The following is an 18,554-nucleotide window of genomic DNA, read 5'->3' as shown; positions in this document are numbered from 1 at the left end:
CTGTCGAATGGAGCAGTGTGTGACGTGCTGAGAGATACCACAGATATCGCCAGCTGAAGCCTGAAAGGAGCCAGATGCGTAGAAGGATGGTGCCGCAGTTACCTCAACGGGCAGTGCAGTCCTGATGGAGCTAGTAGGCTGCAGATCCCCCTTAATGAGCTGGCATATCTCATCGATGACCTCCTTCTGGAAGCGCAGTCTCCTAAGGCATGTGTTCTCAGACAACTTGAGGTAAGATTGCTTTTCCCTGTAAGTTCGTCGGCTGTACGTTCTCCTTCTTCACATTAGTCTGCCACCTCTTCGATTGGCCCCTTCACTAAACTCAACTTCAGACGCCAGCATGTGCACATTTACAAGCAATGGTAGAGAAGCTACAAGCCCCATCACTATCACTACAGGTGGAGCGTTCAAAATACGGAGTTCTGGAATCCAGACCCTGCCGACCGAGGTGCTACCGCTGCCCGAGCTCTCACCCCCGACATTCCGAAATCCGGAAATACCTGAACCTGGGCTCAGGTGTTTCCAGATTCATGACGTCAGAAAGACGATCCAAAATCTGGCAAAAGGCAAAATCTGGAACGGCCTCGGTCCCGAGGGTTCCGAATTTGGGACGCTGCACCTATATCACTATCACTGTTGTTAGTGTTATGTATAAGAAGAACTCCACGAGGCTGAGTACTGTGAGCTAAACTTAGTGTGACCTTCGTCTTCTTTATTACAACACCAGAGTGCCTAAACATCATGGCAGTCAACCTTTTATACTGGCCTTGCACATGTGTGCAGGTGACCATTAGGACTCCAATAGTCACACCCTCTGGTAGCAAGTATTACATAGTGTTAAACCCAAGGAAGAGGCATATAAATTGGCCAGAAAAAGCAACAAACCTGAGGACTGGGAGAAATTTAGAATTCAGCAGAGGAGAACAAAGGGTTTAATTAGGAGGTGGGAAATGGAGTATGAGTGTAAGCTTGCAGCGAACATAAAAACTGACTGCAAAAGCTCCTATAAGGAGGTGAAGAGAAAAAGATTAGTGAAGGCAAATGTAGGTCCATTGCAATCAGAATCAGGTGAATTTATAATGGCGAAGAAATGGCAGACCAATTGAACAAATACTTTGGTTCTGACTCCACTCAGGAAAACACAAATAACCTTCCGGAAATACTAGGGGACTGAGGGTGTAGCGATAAGGAAGAACCGAAGGAAATTAGTCAGGAAATTTTGTTCGGGAAATTGATGGGATTGAAGGCCGATAAATCCCCAGGGCCTGATATTCTGCATCCCAGCGTACTTAAGGAAGTGGCCCTAGAAATAGTGGATGCATTGGTAGACATTTTCCAACATTCTATAGACTCTGGATCAGTTCATATGGATTGGAGGGTAGCTAATGTAACCCCATTTTTTTTTTTTTTTAAAAGGGAGAGAAAACAGGGAATTGTAGACCGGTTAGCTTGACATGGGTAATGGGGAAAATGTTGGAATCAATTATTAAAGATGTAATAGCAGCGCATTTGGAAAGCAGTGACAGGATCAGTCCAAGTCAGCATGGATTTATGAAAGGGAAATCATACTTGATAAATCTTCCAGAATTTTGAGGATGTAACTAGTAGAGTGGACAAGGGAGAACCAGTAGATGTGGTGTATTTGGACTTTCAAAAAAGGCTTTTGACAAGGTCCCACAAAAAAGAGATTAGTGTGCAAAATTAAAAGCACATGGTATTGGGGGTAATGTACTGACGTGAATAGAGAAGTGGTTGGCAGACAGGAAGCAAAGAGTAGGAATAATCAGATCCTTTTCAGAATGGCAGGCAGTGACTAGTGGGGTACCACAAGGTTCAGTGCTGGGCCCCCAGCTATTTACAATATATATTAATGATTTAGACGAAGGAATTGAATGTAATATCTCCAAGTTTGCAGGTGACACTAAGCTGGGTGGCAGTATGAGCTGTGAGGAGGATGCCAAGAGGCTGCAGAGTGACTTGGACAGGTTAAGTGAGTGGGAAAATGCATGGCAGATACAGTATAATGTAGCTAAATGTGAGGTTATCCACTTTGGTGGCAAAAACAGGGAGGCAGAATATTATCTGAATGGTGGCAGATTAGGAAAAGGGGAGGTGCAACAAGATCTGGATGTCATGATACATCGGTCATTGAAAGTTGGCATGCAGGTGCAGCAGGCGGTGAAGGCGGCAAATGGCATGTTGGCCTTCATAATGAGAGGATTTCAGTATAGGAGCAGGGAGGTCTTACTGCAGTTGTACAGGGCCTTGGTGAGGCCACACCTGGAATATTGTGTTCAGTTTTGGTCTCCTAATTTGAGGAAGGACATTCTTGCTATTGAGGGAATGCAGCGAAAGTTTACCAGACTGATTCCCAAGATGGTAGGACTGACATGAAGAAAGACTGGATTGACTAGGCTTATATTCACTGGAATTTAGATGAATGAGAGGGCATCTCAGAAACATAAAATTCTGACGGGATTGGACAGGTTAGATGCAGGAAGAATGTTCCCGTTGTTGGGGTAGTCCAGAACCAGGGGCACAGACTAAGGATAAGGGGTAAGCCATTTAGGACTGAGATGAGGAGAAACTTGTTCAATCAGTTGTGAGCATGTGGAATTTTCTACCACAAAGTTGTTGAGGCCAGTTTGTTAGATATATTCAAAAGGGAGTTAGATGCGGCCCTTATGACTAAAGGGATCAAGGGATATGGAGAGAAAGCAGAAATGGGGTACTAAAGTTGCATGATCAGCCATGATCATATTGAATGGTGTTGCAGGCTCAAATGGCCTAATCCTGCACCTATTTCCTATGTTTCTGTAACACTCTCTCCCCCCTCCCCTGCAAAGTCTTTGGGACAAGTTATTTACAAGTTGAGGCAATCCGGAGCCCTTCGCTCCCTGGTTGATCGTCCAAGTTCAAACCCTGGCGTGAGAGAGTTGGTCGGACTATTGCTGCACTGCACCGCGGCTGGTCTGACTGAACTGTCAGGAACGGTGGGTTCATCCTCATGATTGACGGCGAGGTCGATTGCTGCTTGGGTGCATTTTGGTGGATTGTCAATGGTGATGTCCTCTTCAAGTCGTTCCTGGTGGTCAGTAAACCGCTATTTGGTCTGATCTAAATGCTTTCTGCATGTTTGGCCATTTAACAGTTTGATTATAAAAACATCCTATTCCCTTCCTTGGCCAAAACGGTGCCAGCAACCCAGTTGGGACCATGACAGCAATTCAGGACAAACACAGGGTATTTATCAATGTCATGTCAAACAGCCACGCGATTGTGATACATGTTCTGCCAGTGTCGCCGGGTTTCCACGTGATTAAGATCCGGGTGGCCTTGGGAGAGCCTGGTTTGGAGGGCTCTCTTCATTAACAATTCTGCCAGGGGAACCCCGGTGAGCAAGTGGGGTCGCGTCCAGTAACTGAGTAGAATACGAGACAAGCGGGTCTGCAGGGAGCCGTCAGTTACGTGTTTCATGCTCTGCTTGATTTTTTGGACTGCCCGCTCCGCTTGACCGTTAGACACAGGCTTAAACAGAGCAGACCTGACATGCTTGATGCCATTGCGGGTCATAAACTCGTTGAATTTCGAGCTGGTGAAACATGATCCATTGTCGCTGACAAGGACATCGAGCAAGCCATGGGTGGCAATCATGGCCCGGATGCTTTCAATGGTGGCTGCATGATTATGCATTCAATCTATTTGGAGCAAGCGTCCACTACTACTAAAAACAACATCTTTCCTATAAAGGGGCCGGCAAAGTCTACGTGGATCCTGGACCACGGTTTGGAGGGCCATGATCACAGACTCAGTGGAGCCTCCCTTGGTGCATTGCTCAGTTGCGAGCAAATGTTGCACTGATGCACGCATGACTCCAAGTCCGAGTCAATGCCGGGCCATCAAATATGCGACCTGGCAATTGCCTTCATCATGACAATGCCTGGGTGGGTACTGTGTAGGTTGCGTAAACGTTTTCCTGCCTTTTTTTGGCAAAACCACGCCAATACCCCATAAAAGACAATCTGACTGGATGGATATTTCATCTTTGCGTCGGTGAAGCGGTTTAATTTCATCTTGCATTTCCTTGGGAATGACTGACCAGTTCCCATTTAAGATGCAACTCTTTACCAATGATAGCACAGGATCCTGGTTGGTCCAGGTCTTGATCTGGCGAGCCGTGATGGGTGACCCCGCGCTCTCAAAAACGCATCCATGACCAGTAGCAAGTCTGCGGGCTGCACCATTTCAACCCCAGTGGTAGGTAATGGTAGCTGGCTGAGAGTATTGGCACAGTTTTCGGTGCCTCATCTGACAGATAACAGTCATAAGTGGATAATGTTAGTGCCCATCATTGGATGTGGGATGAAGCATTGGTATTTACACCTTTGCTCTCTGAAAAACAGCTAAATGAGCGGATTGTGGTCAATTTCAAGCTCAAACCGAAGTCCAAATAGGTGTTGGTGCATTTTCTTAACCCCATATACACATGCTAACGCCTCTTTCTCGACCATACTATAAGCCCTCAGCCTTACAGACTTCTAGATGCGTATGCAACCGGTTGGAGGTTGCCCAATACATTGGCTTGCTGTAACACACAGCCGACCCCGTACAATGAGGCGACACAAGCTAGCACTAAACGTTTACATAAGTCACAGTGTACAAGTAACTTATTTGAACATAGCAGGTTCCTGGTCTTCTCAAAGGCTGTGTCTTGAGATTTGTCCCAAACCCAGTCATCACCCTTACGTAGTAACATGTGCAAAGGCTCTAACAACGTGCTCAACCTGGGTAGGAAGTTACCGAAATAGTTGAGGAGTCCCAGGAACGAACGCAGCTCCGTTACATTCTGTGGTCTGGGTGCATTCTTGATGGCCTCAGTCTTTGAGTCCATGGGTCTGATGCCGTCTGCTGCAATCTTTCTCCCAAAAAATTCAACTTCTGGCACCAGGAAAAACACATTTGGAGCATTTCAGCCCGAGTCCCACTCTAGGTGACTTAGAACCTCTTCCCGGTTGTGTAGGTGTTCGATGGTGTCACGACCGGTGATCAGGATGTCGTCTTGAAACACGGAACAGATTTCAGCAAACTCTCCATGTTTCTCTGGAAAATGGCTGCAGCCGAGTGAATCCCGAAATCCTGTGGTATATAAAGAGTCCTTTGTGTGTGTTGATGCAAGTCAGTCTTTTCGAAGATTCAGCCAGCTCCTGCGTCATGTAGGCGGAGGTTAGGTCCAACTGGGTGAAGGACTTCCCCCTCGCCCGCCCCCTCCCCCCAGCTAACATTGCGAACAGGTCATCCGCCTTGGGCAGCGGGTACTAGTCCTGTAGCGAGACTCGGTTAATTGTTAGAAACAAACACAGAATAGTGCAGGAGTAGGCCATTCGGCCCTTCGAGCCTGCACCGCCATTCAATATGATCATGGCTGACCATTCCCTCAGTACCCCTTTCCTGCTTTGTCTCCATACCCCTTGATCCCTTTAGCCGTAAGGGCCATATCTAGCTCCCTCTTGAATATATCCAATGAACTGGCATCAACAACTCTCTGCGGCAGGGAATTCCAGTTTAACAACTCTGAGTGAAGAAGTTTCTCCTCATCTCAATCTTAAATGGCCTACCCCTTATCCTAAGACTGTGTCCCCTAGTTCTGAACTTCACCAACATCGGGAACATTCTACCCGCATCTAACCTGTCTCGTCCCGTCAGAATCTTATATGTTTCTGAGATCCCCCCTCATCCTTCTAAACTCCGATGTATAAAGGCAAAGTTGATTCAGTCTCTCCTCATATGTCAGTCCTGCCATCCCAGGAACTAGTCTGGTGAACCTTCGCTGCACTCCCTCAATAGCAAGAACGTTCTTCCTCAGATTAGGAGACCAAAACCGAACACAATATTCCAGGTGAGGGCTCACCAAGGCCCTGTACAACTGCAGTAAGACCTCCCTGCTCCTATACTCAAATCCCCTAGCTATGAAGGCGAACATATCATTTGCTTTCTTCACCGCCTGCTGTACCTGTTACCTTGTAGCGTCTGCAGATTCTGACCATGCCATCGCTTTTCAACAAAGGAACAATTGAACTGGCCCACTCGAACTCGACTGGCAATATGATTCCTTCGCGTTGGAGTCTGTCCAGTTCGATCTCTACTTTCTCCCTCATCATGTACAGAACCGACCGGACCTCATGATGGATGGGCTGTGCATCAGGGCCGAGATGGATCTGTACCGTGGCGCCTGTGAAGTTGCTGATGCCTGGTTCAAATAGCGAGGGAAACTTGCTCAACACTTGAGCACACGAAGCGTCATCCACTGAAGATAGTGCTTTGATGTCGTTCCAATTCCATTAATCTTTTCTAGCCAGCTTCTGCCGAACAGCGTTGGGTCATTGCCTGGAACAATCCACTGGATCAGTTCCTATCGAGTGGAGGGTAGCCAATGTAACCCCACTTTTAAAAAAAGGAGGGAGAGAGAAAACAGGGAATTATAGACCGGTCAGCCTGACCTCAGTAGTGGGTAAAATGATGGAATCAATTATGAAGAATGTCATAGCAGCGCATTTGGAAAGAGGTGACATGATAGGTCCAAGTCAGCATGGATTTGTGAAAGGGAAATCATGCTTGACAAATCTTCTGGAATTTTTTGAGGATGTTTCCAGTAGAGTGGACAAGGGAGAACCAGTTGATGTGGTATATTTGGACTTTCAGAAGGCTTTCGACAAGGTCCCACACAAGAGATTAATGTGCAAAGTTAAAGCACATGGGATTGGGGGTAGTGTGTTGACGTGGATTGAGAACTGGTTGTCAGACAGGAAGCAAAGAGTAGGAGTAAATGGGTACTTTTCAGAGTGGCAGGCAGTGACTAGTGGGATACTGCAAGGTTCTGTGCTGGGGCCCCAGCTGTTTACACTGTACATTAATGATTTAGACGAGGGGATTAAATGTAGTATCTCCAAATTTGCGGATGACACTAAGTTGGGTGGCAGTGTGAGCTGCGAGGAGGATGCTATGAGGCTGCAGAGTGACTTGGATAGGTTAGGTGAGTGGGCAAATGCGTGGCAGATGAAGTATAATGTGGATAAATGTGAGGTTATCCACTTTGGTGGTAAAAACAGAGAGACAGACTATTATATGAATGGTGACAGATTAGGAAAGGGGAAGGTGCAGCGAGACCTGGGTGTCATGGTACATCAGTCATTGAAGGTTGGCATGCAGGTACAGCAGCCGGTTAAGAAAGCAAATGGCATGTTGGCCTTCATAGCGAGGGGATTTGAGTACAGGGGCAGGGAGGTGTTGCTACAGTTGTACAGGGCCTTGGTGAGGCCACACCTGGAGTATTGTGTACAGTTTTGGTCTCCTAACTTGAGGAAGGACATTCTTGCTATTGAGGGAGTGCAGCGAAGATTCACCAGACTGATTCCCCGGATGGTGGGACTGACCTATCAAGAAAGACTGGATCAACTGGGCTTGTATTCACTGGAGTTCAGAAGAATGAGAGGGGACCTCATAGAAACGTTTAAAATTCTGACAGGTTTAGATAGGTTAGATGCAGGAAGAATGTTCCCTATGTTGGGGAAGTCCAGAACCAGGGGTCACAGTCGAAGGATAAGGGGTAAGCCATTTAGGACCGAGATGAGGAGAAACTTCTTCACCCAGAGAGTGGTGACCCTGTGGAATTCTCTACCACAGAAAGTTGTTGAGGCCAATTCACTAAATATATTCAAAAGGGAGTTAGATGAAGTTCTTACTACTAGGGGGATCAAGGGGTATGGCGAGAAAGCAGGAAGGTGGTACTGAGGTTGCATGTTCAGCCATGAACTTATTGAATGGCGGTGCAGGCTAGAAGGGCCGGATGGCCTACTCCTGCACCTATTTTCTATGTTTCTATGATAGGTCATGCACAGCTCCATCATACGATACCTTCACTACCGCACTTCCAATGACTGGTATGAGCTCTTTGGTGTAGGTACGCAGCTTTGCATTAATCGGCCTTTGTACCTTATTGTCCCAAGGTTTCTCAAAAGCCTTACTCACACCCATGTCCAACTTCATGGATACTGGAACTCCATTTAATTTGACTTTCAGCATTATAGGAGGGCTCTTGGTGGTGAAGGTATGTACCCCATACACTTCTTCCTCAGGTTGAGTTGCCTGTGCTGCGTGATCCACGCCAGATCGATCATCCTCTGCCACATGGTGTGTCACAGCACATTTGCACATTTCGCTGGAGGTGCCCCATTGTTGCGCAGCCTTTGCACACGTAGTGCTTGAATCAACATTGACGGGCCCGATGATTACCACCGCAGCACCAGCACAGTGCTAACAGATTCACATTCACCCCCATTGGCGGACTGAGTCATCACAGGTCTTGCAGCCGCAGATGTATAGGCCCTGCCATATGCAGTTCGGCCTGCTAGCGACGTCATTTTATGCACAGTATTTGCCGGTGAGCTTCGATGTTGAGAAGATATCTGTTTGGTGTTATCATCCGTGGCCATGCATGCCTGGGCAATTGCAATGGCCCTGCTCAGGTCTAGGATTTCAGCAGCCAGCAGCTTTTCGAAGAATGACCTCGTGGTTGATGCCAAGCACGAAAAAGTCCTGCAGCATTTCCCCCAACGCAGCTCCAAAATCACAAGGTCCCACGAGACGCCTCAGGTCGGCGACATAATCTGCCATGTCCTGGCCCCCGGAGCGATGGTGCATGTAAAAATGATACGTGGCCATGAGGATACTCTCCTTCGGCTTGAGGTGGTCCTGAACCAGTGTGCACAACTCTGTATATTCCTTCTCCGTTAGTTGTGTCAATGCAAGCAGATTCTTGATGAGGCCATATATTTTAGGCCCACAGACAGTTAGGAGAACCGCCCTGCGCTTGACTGCGTCAGTGACTCCTTCCAGCTCGTTGGCCATGAAGTACTGGTCAAGACGCTCAACGAAGGCTTCCCAATCATCACCCTCTACGAATCTAATATTCCAATGGCAGCCATGGTTGCGTGAAGATTCGTATCCTGTTATTCGTCGCCAGTTGTTATGTATAGAAGAACTCCACGAGGCTGAGTACTGTGAACTAAACTTAGTGTGACTTTAGTCTTCTTTATTACAACTCCAGAGTGCCTAAACAATATGGCAGCCAACCTTTTATACTGGCCCTGCACGTGTGTAGGTGACCATTAGGACTCCAACAGGCATGCCCTCTGGTGGCAAGTATTACATAGTTACATACCTAACATTTATAAATGCCCTTTGTACTAAAAAAACAAAATTATAAATATAAAGTGAAGTATAAATGTGACTGGATCTATCAGTAAAAGACCCTTAAATAACTCACAAATTATAAGCCCCTTGTTTAAGCAGCCTCCTCACTTCTTCCGATGTTCAAAATGGCATCCATAGTGCTGAGTTCAGTGAGGAAGGCCAGGTAAAAGCAGCTTTTCTCCAGCGATCTTTTCTGCAAGCGATCAACCCGTGATGTGTGGCCGATGTGCCGAAAGTTGCGCTGGGCGATGTGTGGGCGATCACCTCAGCGATGAAACACGAAAATTGGGCTGGCAATTTTCAGTGATGTTCCAGCCCAACTTTCCACTTTTTAATCAAAATGGCAATAGTCTGCCTTTTTGGGCGATATATGGGCACTAGCCCAGCGATCTGAAGTGGAAAGTCTAGCCCTAGGAAACTTGGACTTGAGGGTACAGGGCACAATTTCAAAATTTGTAGATGACACGAAACTTGGAAGTGTAGTCAACAGCAAGGATGACAGTAATAGACTTCAAGAGGACAGATAGGCTGGTGGAATGGGCGGACACATGGCACATGAAATTCAATGCAGAGAAGTATAAGGTGACACATTTTGGTAACAAGAATGAGGAGACACAATACATGCTAAATGGTACAATTTTAAAAGGAGGTGCGAGAAGAGAGAGACCTGGGGTGGTTTGTGCACAAATCTTTAAAAAGGTGACAAGACAGGTTAACAAATTAGTGAATAAAGCACATGAGATTCTGGGGTTTATAAATAAAAGGCATAGAGTACAAAAGCCAGGATGTTATACTAAACCTAGTTCCTAGTTCACTAGTTCCGCCCCAGCTGGAATATTGGATGTGAAGGCTATGCGAGGGTACAGAAGAGATTTATTCGAATGGTTCCAGGAATGAGGGATTACAGTTACATGGATAGACTGGAGAAGCTGGGGTTGTTCTCCTGACAGTAGATAAGGCCGAGGATATTTGATAGGTGTTTAAATTCATGAAGCCTTTAGATAGAGAAAATAAAAAAAGAGAAATGGTTTCCAATTGCTGAAGGGCTGAAAATCAGAGGAGACATGAGGCACAAATTTCAGGTGATTGGCAAAAGAACCAGAGGAGACATGAGGAATAACATTTTCACACGAGTGGTTAGGATTTGGCATGCACTGCCTGATCAATCCAATATAGCCTTCAAAAGGGAATTGGATAAATACGTGAAGGAGAATACATTGCAGGGGAAAGAGCGGGGAGTGGGACTAACTGGATTGCTTATTATAAGAGCCGGCGCAGACTATGGGCCGAATGGCCTGCTTCTGCGTGTACTATTGGAGCATAGCCAACTATAATTCAAGACTGAAGATATGTAGATTTTAGGTTTGCAGGTAAGGGTCCATTTACATGGCTGACCCACTGATGTATAGTGTAGCATGTTCATTATTACATAAAGACAAGTTGTATTAATTGAACTAAGTGACTCTGATCATAGCTCTTGCTCAGTATATTCACTTGCTGTGAAAGAAATCATTAAGCTGCTTTAGTTCAGAGAAAGTATAGTGTACCTGGCTATGTACAGTCACCAAATGAATTTCAGGATCATTTCTGCCTTAAATCAAGTATTAGCAAACATTTTTTTTTATTTTCAACAGTAATTATAACTCAAAATCTAATGATTCTACACAGAGTGCTTTAAATTGGGACAACATTGATCACAGATGTAAACAAGAGATTATGCATATAGAGATTATAATTTAAAGTTACCTTCCGCATCTTCATTTCCAATATCTAAAGGTATGTTTGTAAGGATGTAGTGAACCTACAAAGCAGCACAGAATAGATTAGTTATTTTAATGCATACCTCTAAGATTTTTCAACTAAAATATGTTCCATCTAATATGGGAATCGCATATTCAATGGCTAACAAATATCAGCTAGCAATTCATTCATGTCTCGTGCTATATGGCTCAGTGTCAAGATATAATTAATGATATATACACACATACACACACACACAAACAGCAACTACCACATGTACAAATTATGTATAGGACTATTGTCAGTACTGTGCGACATTTATAATAGATCTACCCCTAATCTCACTCCAACTACTGCAGAACCCTCAGTTGCACTTTTGTCATCGCCAGGCTTAATTTCCCCATTGCTCTCCTGGTCAGTCTCCCAAGTTCCACACTTCACAAATCGTAAACTCTTTAGGTGTTTACACGCCACATCATATCCTGTACAAAGCCATGATTATTTATCACCCCCGTCCTCTCATTACCCAACACACTGTCAGAATCCTTTACAGATTTTTGAGCTTTGGTGTCATTTGTATCTCGAACAGACTTCAGATTGCCCAAACATATTTCATGTAGAGTTATGGAAGGATCGAAACACCCACGGTTCCAAATTACCCTCCAGGCCAGTTTAAAGTTACAGCCTCCACTGCAATTAATGGAGCCAATCCACATCAGTGACTTAATCAGTATGGCATGGAGGAGATGAACCTTTAATAAAAAAAAATTAAATAGATAATGGATGACTAATCTGAATGGAAAGTACTCCCACTCTAGATTGTCCTACACTTTTAAGAATTTATTATAACAAAATACTCTTTACAATTAGAGATCTCAGTGCAGGGCGAAAAAATGTTTCCTCATTTTCAATTCCGTGGAACAGACGTCTTTTGTTATGTTCATAATGCGCGCTGATATAGTTGTCCACAACTTCGGTTGTGAAATAGTCCATGAATCTCTGAAAATATCCAGACGGTTTCAGATCGATAACCTTGATAGAACAAAAAAAGTACATTAGCTATTTCAGTACCTGCAATCTGTGAGGCACTCTCTTTTGCAGTCATTATAGGAGCAAATTTATGGTAATTGTCTTCTAGGAGTCTAAAGAGGAACCGCTGTACGTGCAAAGTGCGCAACTTCCAAACAAACAGCAGTACAATACCTACCTTTTGGGAATTTAAGACAGTCAGAACTTAGCCACAATAATTACAGTTTGCCAATACAATAAACAGAAAATTCATGTTTTGATCCCACATACAATTCATGCAATAATCCACATAATGCTGATCTACATGGGAGTATTAGCAATTGTCTTTCTACACAATGAGTAGCAGTCCAATCCATATTTCAGGAAGCAAGTGGAGAAGCTATAACCTGAGTGAATGCCATCTCAATCACTGATCTGGGATGTGCTGACTAAACTACTGAAGTATAGACCTATTCACTACTAAATCAAGAAGTGTTTTCCCTTCTACATCATGTTGCCTACTGCACTTGAATCCATATGTAGCTTAGCTCATGACAGATGGAAAGCACCTAGGTTATCTGTCCCAAGGTACTAACCCACGATCAGCACTTTTAGCTGAACTGCACTCTGTTTGTGGTGTCCTATTAAGATCTACAAAAAGTGAAATACTCAGCAAGTCAAGCAGCATCTGTGAAGAGAACAAAAATTGACATTCAGAAATAGACCCGGCCTCAGAACTGGAAGACATTGCAGATGAACAGCATTTTAAAAAAAGAGGAACAGAAGAGAGAGGGGAAAAACATCAACACACAGGAAAAGAAATAGAATGACCTGTAAATTGCTTAGGTGGAACACAAAATGGTTATATCACAGAAGCAATATTCACACAAGACAAACGGGAAAATCAAAGACATGGGGGGTTAGACTTTCCACTTTGCTGTCTATCACCCAAAAAATGGGCGATGTTCGATGTCCCAGCCTTCCCGATCGCTACCTCATTTTTTGGATGGCGATTGGCCAGCGATGCCAAATGGGCGATGCAAAAGGTCAGCGATGTGACAGGCAAAAGCTTCCCTAGCAACAGCCTTCTGTGCAATTTTTTTCCAGTTGACAGCATTGTGTGCATTTCGGGAGGTCAGGGGTCAACCACACATGCGCAGAAGGCCATGTTGGGGCGGGGGGGGGAAGAAAGAGAGAGAGGATACATCCTTAGGCAAGAACATATATTTTTGAAACAGAGGAAGACACAAGATCTGGGCGGCCGGGGTGCGGGGGGGGGGGGGGCGGGGGGAAGAAAGAGAACATAGAATGGTGGTTAGTTTTTAATTGCTGTAGCAAAGAGCTGGCACATACAATTATCCAAATGACCTCCTTCTGTGATAAGTAAAAGCCAAGTGCTGCCATAGTTGAACTGGGGGTGGCATCAAGGGAGTAAATATATATATATATATATATAGTAGAGTCACTCTAGATTGCTTAAGCACCTCTAGCCACAATGAGCTAGACAGACATCAGAGAACAGGTAATCTGGCTTTGAGGCTAAAGGATCATGTTAGAGCAAGGGATTTAAAAAAAGAGAAAACTTCTTTGGAGAGGGTAGGATTTGATTTTGAAAATTCTTGTTTGCATATGCAAGAACTTTGTTGTGTATGGGGAAAGAGTCAGACTGAACACTGAGCTCAAAGTAAAGGGTGACCTTAGTCTTTTATTGAAGGTCTCCAGAGTGCCTCTCCAACCTGTGAAGCCTTCTTAAATACCTGTGCTCCCTTGGGACTCCGGGGAATGAGCCCCCTGGTGGCTGTACAGAGTAAATACAAGTCCACATATATAACAACATTAATTGTCTATTTCATGATCAGGAAACATTACAGAAGTTGTATTGGTGCTAATTGCCTCAGCAGCGATTTTTGTACACTTTTTTTTAAAATCAGACTTCCAAGTTTTTGTAGTCCAGACAGGCGGCTGCCGCCATTGAACCAAGAGTGTATGTAACTGTCCATCAGCAGGAGCTCGGTTAGGATGCACTTTGCGTTGTGTGGCTCCTCAATCAAGTCAGGCATTAAAACCAAGCTCTGCATTTGCCCGGCAACCTCAGAAGAGGTAACCACCATAAAACAGACAGTTTTCACTTCATATCCAAACCAGTGACACTGGGATCCAGCCCTAATGTTCTCCCATCCAGTTAAACACAAAATTAATTCAATCAATTCCTTAATTTGAAATGCTTCCACTTTAGATTGCGAGCTCCCCGTAGAAACGTCGATCTATAGGCGCATAGACAATAAAACGGCAACTGTGTTGCAGTATTCGTAAAAACAGAAAATGCCGGAAGTACTCAGCAGGTCAGGCAGCATCTGTGGAGAAGGAAACAGAGTTAATATTTCAGGTCGATGATTATTCTGGCGAAAGGTCACAAGGTCATCGACCTGAAACGTTAAATCTGTTTCTCTCCACAGATGTTGCCTGACTCGCTGAGTATTTGCAGCATTTTCTGCTTTTATTTCAAATTTGCAGAATCCAAAGTGTTTTGCTTTAGTTTCAGCGTTAGTATTGCCATGCAGTACAATTGGTCACTCTAATTTAATATGCTGCTCTGACTAGCTTCCGTCATTGTTACAGTAAAACAGCCCAGCCTCAGACTTTGCATATTGTTCAATAAGAGCATATTTCAAACAAAAAGCTCATTTCTGACAAGGTGATAATTAATAAACTATAACGACAGGGTCGTTGTTGTTAAAGCAAGTTACAATGGGAGCTAACCGTTTACATCAGAAACCTCCAGTCCATTCCAGATGTTGCACCAACTCTTTCAATAATTGATGGACAGTGTAGAATTGGTCAGGACTCCCTTACCTCAGCCAAAGGCATCTTCAATCTCATTCTCTCAGCTGTGTGGCTCAAAAGCTCAAAGGGCGAGTAGATTTTAACAATCCGATACTTGTTCCCGGTTCCTTTTTGCTCGGCTAAGGTGAGATCTGCCCGAAGTCCGGTACTTTTCACTTGCCTCAGAAATTCCATCCTCTGTTTTGCGTAAACGTCGATGCTTCCGACCGGCTGGTCATATATTAACACATAATCGATAATCGGGATATTTTCCTTCATATTGCTGGGGATTCGCTAAATTCAACACGGGCTAAACGAAATTAGTCTGGTGTGTCACCAGCAAAGTGTTCGCTCCCGCTGGGCTGCCCTGTATTTGTACCACAGCTCCCCAGCGCATACTGTGACAAGGGATTATCTCCAAACTTCTCATTTCGCTCACAAACGTATAATTTGCAATAGAATTTCGGCTGCTGATCCTTTTGTTTTAAATTGAAGGCATTTTGAAAGTACTTTTTGCAGCATTAAAAACTATTTTCTGTTTTGTTTGTTCCCCCCTCCCTACATCCTAATTAGTTCTGCCTTATCTCTTGTTCTCCACAAAGAGAAACAAATAGGTCTGCTCAGGTGTACTTACAACCTCGTGAAACTCCTCTCTGAAGAAGTACCTGGGAATGAATAAGAAACTAGTTGAAAGAGTAGAAGCAACAAATCCTCATTAAGCGGAGTTAGGTTTTGGAGGGGTGGGGGAAGAGTACAGAGTGGGGGTGCCCCTCTCCCGACTAGGGCTCGGTGTTGGGACCACTACTGTTTCTCATTTACATCGATGATAGACTCAAAAACTCGGTGCAAAGTGATCAAGTTTGCTGACAATGCCAAACAGGAAGGGGCAGTAGATGCAGCTCAAAAATTAGTGTGAGTTGGAACAAGTAAATATGTGGGCAGATAAAAAGCAAGTTGGATTTAATGCCGACAACTGTGAAGTATTGCACAAAGGATGGAAAAATAAGCGCACACATTCTCCATGAATGGCATTGAAATAACGAAGGTTAAAGTGGAAAAGACCTAGCAGCCTTAGTAGACTCCATTGCTACATATGTCCAACAATGCAAAGTAGCAATCAACATAACCAATAGACTGTTGAACAACATAACTAAGCAGAGAGTCATTATGGCACAGAAGGAGGCCACTTGGCCCATCAAGTCCATGCTCTCTGAAGAGTAATTCAGTCAGTCCTATACCCTCGCTCTATCCCCGTAGCGCTGCAAGTTTATTTCCCTCAAGTGCCTATCCAATTTCCTTTTGAAATCATTGAGCATCTCTGCTACCACCACCCTCACCAGCAGCGAGTTCCAGGTCATTACCACGCTGCATTAAAAATTTCTTCGTCACATTCCCCCTGTATCTCTTGCCCAAAACCTTAAATTTGTGTTCCCTAGTCCTTGTAATGGGAACAGCCTTTCTCTGTCTACCTTGTCCAAACCTGTCATAATCGTCTCCACCTCTATCAAATCTCCCTTCAACCTCCTATGCTCCAAGGAGAACAACCCAGTTTCTCCAACCTAACCTTGTAACTAAAATCTCTCATCCTTGGAACCATTCTGGTAAATTTCCTCTGCACTCTCTCAAGCATCTTCACATCCTTACTAAAGTGTGGTGACCAGAACTGGATGCAATGCTCTAATTGTGGCCCAACCAGAGCTTTATAAAAGTTCAGCATAACTTCCCTGCTTTTGAACTCTATGTCTCTATTTATGAAGCCCAAGATCCATATGCTTTGCTAACTAAGTAGTCGAATGTAAGTCATCATCAAATTGAACAGGGCTCTGGTCAGAATATTTGCATCAAGTTTTGTTTGCTGAGACATAAGGGAGACATTCAAACACTGGAGGCAGTGCAGACAAGACCAAAAGGTTGATTCTTGGTGTCAGGGGTCTATGAGTAAAGACTGGAGACACTCGGGCTTTACACCATGAAAAGGAGGCATGCAAGAGGCTCTTTTGTAAAGGTATCCACAATAGTAAATTATATGGATATGGTACATTTTGAATATTACTTTAATTAAAATTGTAGGAGTAGAGAAAGAGAATATATGTTCAAACTAGTAAAAAATAATTTTAGGATTGATATCAGGGAGTTCTTCATACAGACAGTGATAAAGCCTTAGAATTGACAGCTAAGCAGACTAGAGAAAGCAAAATTCCTAGATGCATTTAAGAAATAACTAGATATAATAAGTGCACTTTTGAGGGACTGCTGCACCGTCGGAGGTTCTATCTTATGGATGAGATGTTAAACTGAGGCTCTGCCTGCTGGACATAAAAGATCCCATGTCACTATTCGAAGAGGAGAGATCTTCTCCCTGGTGTCCTGGCCAATATTTATCTCTCATCCTATTTAAAAACAAGTTCCTCCTTTCTTTAAACATCACAATGGTGGTGCTTCTAGATGGATGTATTAATATGGGTTGAATGGTCTTTTTCATCCATCTTGGAAACTTTCCTGTTACCATTAAAGGTTAGCTACTCTATGAATGCACCCAAGCATGTATGTGCAGAGCTTCTTTGACACTAAATGCAGTGCCAGGCTCAGTCAGTATTGTAACACGGTTCTGCCAGATTTACATCAAATTATTCAAGAGTAGGTAGGAGGACAAAGCAAGAATATTGGAGACCAGCCAAGAGAGTGTAGGAGACAATTCAATTTCATCATAATTAGGGGCTTTAATTTCAACTTGAATGGAAGTTTTCTGACAACAGATCAAAGTACCATACAATTTAGCTTACCTGTAATGATCCACAATTCCATATAGATCCTCCATATTCTGTATAAAAAATATGTGGCTTATAGGAAGATAAATAATTAGATTACTTATCAGAAAAGAGCCAAATCTTCACAAACTTGAACTGAAGGGGGAGTTTAATCACAATACTCTAAGGCCCCGAAATTCGTCAACTGCCGTTTCTGCCCATTTCTCGACGTTACCCAGGCAGTCCTTGCTTTTGTACTGCCCGCTACCGCTGGGGCCAATTGGATGTGAGATCATCCTGGTTTTCTCGGCGGGAGCGGGAGCGGGAGTGGCAGGCAGCGGGCGGTAGCGGGAGTCAGCGGAAGGTGCAGGCCTCTCGTCTTGGGAAAGATTGGAAGTCGTGTACTGTGCATGCACGAGATTTGGGATTTTTTTTTGTAGTTTTTTTTTAATGCTGAACTCAACTTTTCCCGTGATTGGGGCTGAGGGGTCAGCTGCGCATACGCAGAAAAGCTCTGGAGTGACTTCCACCTGACAGTTAGAGAAGTCATTGAGAGAGAGAGAGGGAAGAGAATGGCACACAAAAGCCATGTGCAACACCAAAACCATCCACCTTGACCTTATCAGGAGCCCACGCCAGCACCACCTTCCGCCCCACCCCCATCCCCCAACAACCCCCATTGCCCCCACCTCCACAGCCCACAGAGACAAAGACCAGGAGGAAGAGCAGAGAGAAGGGCCAGTATTTGTCCCACTTGAGCTCGAGGAGGTGGAAGAGGAGGACTCAATCCTCTTGACATGTGTGCCACCTGTGCGCACAACATCAGTATCGGGGTCCGAGTTTTTGGGGTTCGACTCGGAGGAAGCGGGACCAAGCGTTGTGCAGCGCTGCACCCGTGCCGTTCAAGCCACCATGCTGCATCCACCCAGGTGGATGCAGCAAGGAGATGATGCTGCAAGACGAGTGGAAGCAATGCAGGAAATGGTT

The 18,554-nt window shown here is 44.5% G+C and overlaps 1 protein-coding gene across 4 annotated transcripts in view; it reads right to left on the bottom strand.

The window, feature by feature from the left end:
• LOC139275153 (anoctamin-7-like) overlaps nt 1-15,201 on the bottom strand; it is a 116,316-nt gene extending 101,115 nt beyond the window's left edge. For all 4 annotated transcript variants that reach the window (XM_070892223.1, XM_070892225.1, XM_070892224.1 and 1 more), the window contains exons 1-3: nt 14,851-15,201; nt 11,854-12,021; nt 10,996-11,050 (exon numbers count right to left, since the gene is read on the bottom strand). In XM_070892223.1, the coding sequence (XP_070748324.1) occupies nt 10,996-11,050; nt 11,854-12,021; nt 14,851-15,099 (472 nt within the window). In that variant the 5' untranslated portion in view covers nt 15,100-15,201. The remainder of the gene's footprint in view (nt 1-10,995; nt 11,051-11,853; nt 12,022-14,850) is intronic.
• Nucleotides 15,202-18,554: the final 3,353 nt, after the last annotated feature.

This window comes from Pristiophorus japonicus, chromosome 10 (assembly GCF_044704955.1).
Source record: "Pristiophorus japonicus isolate sPriJap1 chromosome 10, sPriJap1.hap1, whole genome shotgun sequence".
NCBI classification, from domain to species: domain Eukaryota; kingdom Metazoa; phylum Chordata; class Chondrichthyes; family Pristiophoridae; genus Pristiophorus; species Pristiophorus japonicus.
This window is presented reverse-complemented; position numbering and strand designations above follow the sequence as displayed.